Consider the following 9411-nt stretch of genomic DNA (forward strand, 5'->3'; position numbering starts at 1 on the left):
TGGATCATACACATTCTGAACTTCACAATGGACATCTTAAAGTCTTCATTTGATTCAGCCTAGCCCAAGTTGTAAGCCCTTGAAGTTGCTGGTCATGCTGACCTCAGGATGAGCTGGTTGGAAGCTTGGTCATGGTGAGCTAGGCATGAGCTATTGTAGCTGGTTGGAGGCTTGGTCATGGTGACATGAAGATGAGCTAGGGCTGCTGGTGGGATTTATTGCTGAAGTGCATCAACCAATTCAGATTTTATAATGCAAGTGTTGTATGCATTAGTGAAGTGCATCAACCAATTCATCTTTTATAATGCAAGTGTTGTATGCATTAGCCATATTGAATTCAGATTTATCACTCCCCTCTCCCTATAAATACCACATCCATTCCACATTCAAGACACAACAAATCCTGAGATTCACAACCCCCACAATTCACTCCAACCATCCTCAAACACTCTCACAATCCCAAACACTCCAACAATCACCAAAACAACTCCAGCAAACTTCTATTCCATTTCCCTACGAATTTCATCTTCCTTAGCCATCACCACTCACTCAAACTCATCCCAAATCACCTCCATATCCTTCATACATCTTTCTAGAAGTGGGGAAGCTCTTGGAGAAGCATTAGAAGTGGAGAAGCACTTGGAGAAGCCTTGGACACCACAAGAACTTCAGAAAAAGGGTTTTTCTACTCTTATTGCATTCATTATGTTTTCTCATTTCTGTTCAAGTCTCTTTTCCATTATGAGTAGCTAAATCCATAACTAGGGCTTCGATGTAACCTAACATGAATATTCTGGGTTTATAAGTTTGGAGTTTCAAGTTTGATTCATGATTCATGTTCTTATTCATTATGCTTATAAGTTAACATGCTTGTTTGAATGATTGATCACCATTAGAACTTGTTTGTTAACTATCTTGGTTTGAATTAAGAGTATACACCATGCTTTAATTCGAATTGAACTATGAATAGGAAGAGTATGTATGGACATTCGACAACAGGGATTAGATACATACTTGGTTGTTTAAAATGTTCTTCTATGCTTAATGGGTTCTTAATGCTTAATTTTAGGTTAGACAACAAATGATCAAATTAGGGAATTAGGAACACAAGGTTAGGACCAAACACCATGGCCTAATCATACTTTAGCTAGAATCAATCTTTGAATCTGAATTAGACTTGTTACTTGAATCTTTATAACCCAGAATTGAATTGTTATGGTGAATCGAATGCCCTAGTCTCCAAACCTGTGTTTTAACTTTCAAAACCACCCTTTGTTACTTTTGTTTACTTGCTTTCCGTTGCAATTTCAGTTTGTTCATTTCTTTCTATAATCACAAGCATTCTCACTTCAAAGTTCATTTTAATCTTGCTGCATTTGTTTTCAAACTCACTCTTGCTTTAAATTCTGTTTTAGATTTAACTTCCTAACTTCTTGAATTTGGTAATCTAAAGTACATAACTAATTTGAACTTCTCAGTCTTCGTGGGTACGACCTCGTACTTGTCTTGCTATACTACTAATTGCCCCGTACAATTGCGAGTTAACATATTATTAACAACAACCATCCCCAATCTCTCTAAGCATTTCATTTTTCTTTTTTCTTTTTTAAATTGAAAATTTTTCAAAGTTGCGACACACTTTTTTTCACATACTCAGGAACTTTCTTACATGGTTGCATACCATGATGAGTTTGACTCAAATGATGCTTAAGTTTAGAAATTCTTTCACTGCATCTTTGATCATAAAATGTGCATCTCAATAAGTTTTCCCCCTCTATTTATTTTGCATACTTTCATGCAGGATCTTTTCGATTCATAGCTATAAAACAACACCATTAATATTTTTAAGATACAAGTATGAGGCATGTACATCAAATTTTTACTATATCACATAAACGAATAAGATAACTAATTTATTGAAAAAAGAATTGATAAAAAATTATACATAACTTTCAAATTATAGTTGCAAAGAATTAGATAGAAAAATAAAATGGCTTACTTGCAGTCGAAAGATGAAGAGAATTTTTGAAATTGGTGGAGATTATCCGATAATGGTAGAAATTAGGGTTATACTATACAATATATATATATATATATATATATATATATATATATATATATATATTAATTTAGAAAAAAATAAATAAAATAAAAAAGGTAAGTAAAATAAAGCTACAGCCGGCAGGAGTTTATTACAATAAAGGTAAGAACAAAAAAACAGAAACTTGCGTTTTTTTGGTTTCAAAACACTCCAAGTGAAACGACGTTTCATTTAATTTTTTTTAAAACACTGCAATCTAAACGACGTCGTTTCATTACAATAAACCTAAAAAAAAACCCACGCGAGTCGTCTTCCTCGCAGAGTCGCAGCCAATTTGCAGACTCGCAAAATTTTTTCCGGTTCAGAAGTGTCCAGATCTGGCGCGCCTTGCTCCGCCTGGCCAAGCCTTGCAACGCCTCCTCACGCCTTCCCCGCGCTAAACGTGCAACTCGCTAAACAGCCGACCGCCTCGGGCGATTTCCTTCCGCCTCGCTCCGACGCGCTCGCCGATGCGCGCGAAGGAATACCTTTGAAAACACTGGTTGTGATATATCTTGGATGATGGTGAGTGAAATGACTGAGTCACTTTTTTCTTCTTCTTGGGATTGATTCTAGAGTAATAGAATATTAAATGTTTCGGTTTGAACATTATGCTTGATTGGTTATTTACTATGCATATTTTAATTATTAAAGCTTACGCCTTTGTTTGCCTTGGCCTTTGAAAGCATTGAGTGTCAGAATTGGCTTTAACTTTGTACCTGGATGATCATATATATATATATATATATACATATATATATATATATATATATATCTTACTCCTTTGTTTGCATTATATATATATATATATATATATATATATATATATATCTCTCTCTCTCTCTCTCTCTCTCAGAATTTATGGTATTCTTGGATGATCATATGCTTGTTTGATAAATTTGATTTGTTCTATTTTGGACTGTAAATATTAATTAGCATTCTAATGGTGATGGTGGGAAAACAGGTTCTGGATATCGCATAGTTTTTGCCAGTGTAGGCTTTTGTTCATTTATTTTTTCTTTTGGCTCTCCACGAGGGTTCATTTGGCTGTACATCTTGATGGATAAGGAAGACAATGCTACTGGTGATCATGAAGAGGCTTCACAGTATGCACTTGCTGTGTGCCTTGAAGAAGACATGGAAGAAGATGTTGAGGATGATGAAGAGGATGAAGAAGACGGGGAAGTGGACGAAGAGGATGAGGATGAGGATGAGAATACTTTCAGTTTCAAAGATGGGGTTAATCCCTTGGATTTTGTGGAAGATGATGCTTTTGGTGACCAAGTTTATGAGCAGTTTGTGGGCTTGGGTTATGAGGCTCTAGCTGAAAGAAAGAGAAAAGCACTTGAGGATAGTAGGCCTGAAGGGTCTGTTAAGAAGGCCAGGCATGAGGATGTTACTGGAGCAAGCATGGAGGAAATAATGGAGGCCATGAATTATGGTATGCAAAGGAGAACAAGGAAGCCCAAGAAAAAAGGTAGACGGAAAGGATCAAAGAAGAAACTTACTCCTGAGATTACTCGAAGGCTTGGTGAAGCTACTCTTCACTATGTACATGGACGTTATGAAGAGGCCATACCCATCTTGGCAGAAATTGTTAAGCAGGCACCAGATTTGTCCGAGACGTATCATACACTTGGACTTGTCCATGATAATCTTGGTAATGAATTGAAAGCCTTGAATTGCTTCACAATTGCTGCACTTTTAGCACAAAAAAATCCAGCTCTTTGGGAACTGCTCTTTGGCTGGTTCAATAGACGAGGCGACACTCATAAAGCCATTTATTGCCTTTCAAGAGCAATATCAGCAGATCCTAAAAATATTGACCTGAAATTGGGTCGTGCTTCACTCTATGTTAAGCTTGGAGATTATCATAAAGCTGCTGCATCGTATGAACAGATAGTACAAGCCTGTCCTGATAATGTTGAAGCACTCAAGACAGGAGCTGTGATGTATGACAGAAGTGGTCAGCATGAGCATTCTATTCATATTCTGGAGGCTTATCTCAGAGATCATCCAACCGAAGCTGATCCTAGTGTCATTGATCTGCTAGCTTCCATACTTATGGAAAATAATTCATATAATGAAGCAATTCAGCATATTGAGCATGCACAACTTTTATTCTGTTCAAATAAAGAGATGTCTTTGACAATGAAAATTAAAGCAGGAATCTGCCATGCTTACCTCGGAAATATGGAGAAGGCAGAAACTCTCTTTAGTGCTCTTGAACAGCAGAGTGCAGATCAGGCTGACTTGATTGCTAAAGTCGCAGACTCATTTATGAGTCTTGGGCATTATAGTTCTGCATTGAAGTATTATTTAATGTTGAAAGGAAACACCAAATATAATAAAGGCTTTTTACATATGAAAATTGCTCGATGTCATTTGTCCTTGAATGACAGAGTACAGGCAATTTTGTGGTTCTATGAAGCTGTAAAGACACTTGAAGATAATATTGAGACCCGATTAACATTGGCTTCTATTCTTCTTGAGGAAGCCAGAGAAGATGAAGCCATTTTGTTGCTATCTCCTCCAAAAAATCTAGATCGCTTTGAAGCCCAAACAAATAAATCGGAACCATGGTGGTGTAATGGGAAAGTGAAACTGAAGCTTTGCTACATATACAGAGCTAAAGGGATGCTCAAGGAATTTGTCGATGCAATCTATCCTTTGGTACATGAGTCGTTACGTATCGAATCTCTTCAGCAAAAGGTGAAAGTGAAAAAGAGGCTCACAAAAAGTGTTCTGTTAGAAAGAGTGAAAGTCCTGGATGATCACCAAACAGATAACCTATTATGCAGATCTAGACCAGTAGCTCCTGCATCAGATCTGCTTAAAGCTGCCAGAGCGAAGAAGTTGCTTCAAAAGAAGGCAAAAGTAAAGGAAGAAAAGAGAGCTGAGGCAATGGCTGCTGGAGTTGACTGGCAAAGTGATGATTCAGGTGATGATCCTCCAGAAGAAATACACCAAGAACCTCCCCTGCCAGATCTTCTCAAGGATAAAGAGAATCATGGCCTTATAATAGATTTGTGCAAGTCATTGGCTTCCTTGCATAGATATTGCGAAGCATTGGAGATTATAAATCTTGCTTTGAAATCGACTCGCAACATGTGTTCTGTTGAGGAGGAACTCCGGTCTCTTGGAGCTCAAATTGCATACAACACTCCAGATCCTGAGCATGGGGTTGACTGTGTAAAATACATTGCAGACCAGCATCCATACAGCAATGCTGCCTGGAACTGCTATTACAAAGTAATTACCAGATTAGATGACTGGTATGCGAGGCATTATAAGTTTCTACGTGGTAAGCGAGACAAACTCAAAGACTGTGCACCTCCGAGTATCATTTCTGGGCATCATTTTACTAAAAAGAGCCGTCATCAAGATGCTGCAAGAGAATACCTTGAAGCTTATAAATTATTGCCAGAGAATCCCCTGATTAATCTGTGTGTCGGTACTGCCTTAATCAACTTGGCCCTTGGACACAGACTTCAGAATAGGCACCAGTGTGTTGCACAAGGCTTAGCATTCCTCCACAAAAATTTGCAGCTTTGTGAATTCAGCCAAGAGGCTTTTTTCAACATAGCCAGGGCATACCATCACGTCGGTCTTGTGACACTGGCCGCTTGGCACTATGACAAAGTTCTTGCAATGCATGCGAAGGATTACCCCATCCCAAAACTTCCCCATGAAAAGCCAGAGTCTGTTGAAAATCAATTACCGGGTTACTGTGACCTTCGCAGAGAAGCAGCTTTTAATTTGCATCTTATATACAAAAAGAGTGGAGCAGTTGATCTTGCTCGACAGGTCTTGAGAGATCACTGCACTTTCTGAGTAAGCAACTGATATTAAAACATCAAATCCAGTTACTCGTTTATTTCTGTACTTATTAAGTGTATGGTTGATTCTCTAATAAATAACAGGAAATCTTTTTCTTTTATTGCAGATAATCATGTTCCTGATCTCAGATATTGTGACTGAATCGAATGAGAGGGTGGCCTCCTACTCCCTCGTCTGGTTCTCATGAAAATGCCTGATTATTGTTTGTATCAGCAGTTCATTTTGGCCTAATACAGCCAAAGAAAGCGAGGGAAACACTAAAGAGAAAGGCTTGTGATGAACTCAGCAAAAAAAACACGTGAGTCGTCTTCCTCGTGAAGTCGTCTTCCTCGCAGAGTCACAGCCAATTTGCAGACTCGCAAAATTTCTTCCGGTTCAGAAGTGTCCAGATCTGGCACGCCTCGCTCCACCTAGCCACGCCTTGCAACGCCTCCTCACACCTTCCCTGCGCTAAACGTGCAACTCGCGAAACAGCCGACAGCCTCGGGCGATTTCCTGCTGCCTCGCTCGCCGATGCGCGCAAAGGCATGCCTTTGAAAACACTGGTATGTATATATAGGGTAGGCTTTTTATCACAAAACGTACTGACGTTTGTGAAACTATCAGATTGCATCCTTAAAGTTTTTTTGTATCAGTAACGGTCCTTAACGTCAATATAGGTGCTCTCAAATAGTCCCTCTGTCAAAAAAACTATTAAGTTCAGGGATAGAATCGTAAAATCAATCCAAAATTATAAAAAGTCCTCTCTCCTCTCTTTTTTTATTTCCTTTCCTTCTCTCTTTCTGTCTTCTTCTTTCTCTCTTTCTTTTCTTCTTCTTTCTTCTTTCTCTCCACGAATTCACTCTTCTCTTTCTCTGTCTTTCTTTTTTTTCTTCTTCCTCCTTCTTCTTTCTCTCCCCAAATCTTCATGTCTTCCTCTTTCTCCTGGTAGGGTCTGTTTGGCGGTGTCCACTGGCCTTTCTTATTCCTATTCCGATTACCATCGTCGTTGCTCATTTTCCTGCAAATGGGTTTGTGTCTGGATTTTTTTGTTCTCTTTTTCTTCAGCTTTTTTCCAAAATAAAAATAAAAATTGAACAAAGGTAGAAGAAGAGGCCAATAGAAGCCGACGTCGTGACTTTTTGCCCCAAACCAACCCTTGCACATTGTACCCAAATCATTCTCAGAGAATGAAGGAAAAAAAAAAGATAAAGGAGAGAGAATGGGGAAATGCCCAGTTTTCTAGCTGAGAGAAGAAGAAAAAAAATGCCCATGACAAGAGGAAGAAGAAAAAAAGAAAGAGAGAGAGAAGAGTGAACTCGGGGAAAGAAAGGAGAACGAAGAAGAAAAGAAGGAGAGAAGGGAAGGAAATAAAAAAGAAAGAGGAGAGATAAGACTGAACTCGGGGAGAGGAAGAAAGAAGAAAAAAAGAAAGAGAGAGAGAAGGAAAGGAAACATAAAAAATAAAAAAATAAAAAAAAGAGGGGAGAGAGAAATTTATATATATATTTTATAATTTTAGATTGATTTGACAATTATATCCCTGGATTTAACAGTTTTTTTTTGACAGAATGACTATTTAAAAGCACCTATATTAACGTTAGAGACCATTAGTGATACAAAAAAACTTTAAGGATGCAATCTGATAATTTCGAAAACGTCAGGGACGTTTTGTGATAAAAAGCCTATAGGGTATTATATAAATTTGGCATTTTATCACAAATGGTCCTTAAAGTTTACGATTTTATCACGAATGGTCCTTGAGGTTTTTTTGTGACACTAATTGTCCTTAACGTTAGTGCTTTTTATCACAAATGGTCCCTCCGTTAAAAATTTTGTTAAGTGTAATAAGTGGAGCCCACATGTCCAATCACATCATGACATGTGGATTAAATAAATAAATAAATAATATATATATTTTTTTTATGAAAATCCACTCTCTCTCTGTCTCTCTCCCCCTCCCCTCTGCCCTCTCTCCTCCCTGTGCTCTCCCTCTCCCTCTGTTGTTTTTTCCTTGCCTCTACAACCCGACCACCCCATGCCCACCCACCCGCAACCCACCCCTCGCCCACCCACCCACAACCCACCCCTCTCCCTCTGTGTATTTTGCATAATCACTTGCACAAGGTAGTTTCACATTTCCTTTTACGCAAATATTTTTTCAAACAACTTAAAATAATTAAAAACAGAGGGGTAGAGTAGAGGAGGAGAGAAAATACAGTGGGAGAGGGTAGGGGAGTTGGGTGTGGGTTGCGGCTTGCGGGTGGCTGTGTTAAAAAAACAGAGACTAATAAAAGAATCCCAAAGACAATTTTTTCTTGCAGGTGGCAGGCAATGGGCAAGAAAAAAACAAAGGGGGATTGTGGGTTATGATTTATATACCACTATACAAAGATGGAGAAAGATATATGGTTTATATTATTATTTTTACAGAGGGAGAAGGAGAGGACAGGGGGGAGAGAGGGAGAGCAGAGGGGGAGAGAGGGGGCAGAGGATGGAGAGCGAGGGCAGAGGGGAAGAGAGATGGAGTAGAGGAAGGGGGATGAAAAGTTGTAGAAAAAAAAGGAATTTTCATAAATAAAAATTATTTAATTATTTTTCCATCCACATGTCACAATGTGATTGGAATATGGGCTCCACTTGTCTTCCACATCAGACACTTAACAGAATTTTTAACGGAGGGACCATTTGTGATAAAAAGCCCTAACGTTAAGGACTATTAGTGTCACAAAAAAACCTCAAGGACCATTCGTGATAAAATCTTAAACGTTAAGAACCATTTGTGATAAAAAGCCTATAAATTTAGGGCCTAGGCGGCCGTCTTACCTGCTTGTGCCTAGGGCCTCCCCTAAGTCAAAGTGTAAGTCAACCAATTTTGTGCGACGTGACATATTGTTAGTCTTGGTATTTTGTCTCTATTTTTTTTTCTGGAGGAGATCATGAGTCAAGTTTTTTTTTTTTTTTTTTTTTTTTGGGTTTTGGTGGTGGGGTTGGTCATAAGTTCAAGTTTTGATGATGATAGTTGTTGAATAAAAAAAATATAAGTTTGGTAATTTGCAATTGCCATCTTATCTTTATCTTTCAACTTGACTATTACTATATGTGATTTTTTTTTTTTTCCAGTAATGTATGTAAAGTTCAAGGGTACACAAATATACAATTTAAAAAAAGCTTACGGTGTAAATTGACAATTATGATATAGTGCAAACCCGATAAAACCCCAAAAAAAAAAAAAATTGACCTTTTAAAAAATTCAACATCTAACAGTCAGACCAACTAGAGAATCTAGCATTTCACCTCTCACATGGATGAGGCAACAAAACAGCTTAGCCAAGCAAATGCTTTCAATACCCCTACCTTTTTTATCCCCAATTTTTCTTTCCGTGGCATTGGATAAATACACTATCAACTGACAAGAGGGTTCTCTTAATATAAAGTACAGATTATATGTATCTAAATCTTAATTAAGTTATTGGGGGAAATTAATAATTTTGTCATGGCCAAACGCAACC

The 9411-nt window shown here is 38.0% G+C and overlaps 1 protein-coding gene across 1 annotated transcript; it reads left to right on the plus strand.

The window, feature by feature from the left end:
• The first annotated feature begins 2337 nt into the window (after positions 1–2337).
• LOC110774615 (uncharacterized) lies at positions 2338–7622 on the plus strand. The gene is made up of 3 exons (XM_021979176.2): positions 2338–2605; positions 3045–5914; positions 6027–7622. The coding sequence occupies exon 2, from the start codon at positions 3140–3142 to the stop codon at positions 5912–5914; it is 2775 nt and encodes a 924-aa protein (XP_021834868.2). The 5' UTR covers positions 2338–2605; positions 3045–3139; the 3' UTR covers positions 6027–7622.
• The last annotated feature ends 1789 nt before the right edge of the window (positions 7623–9411 follow it).

Source organism: Prunus avium, chromosome 8 (genome assembly GCF_965620075.1).
Source record: "Prunus avium chromosome 8, drPruAviu1.hap1.1, whole genome shotgun sequence".
Classification (NCBI taxonomy): Eukaryota; Viridiplantae; Streptophyta; class Magnoliopsida; order Rosales; family Rosaceae; genus Prunus; species Prunus avium.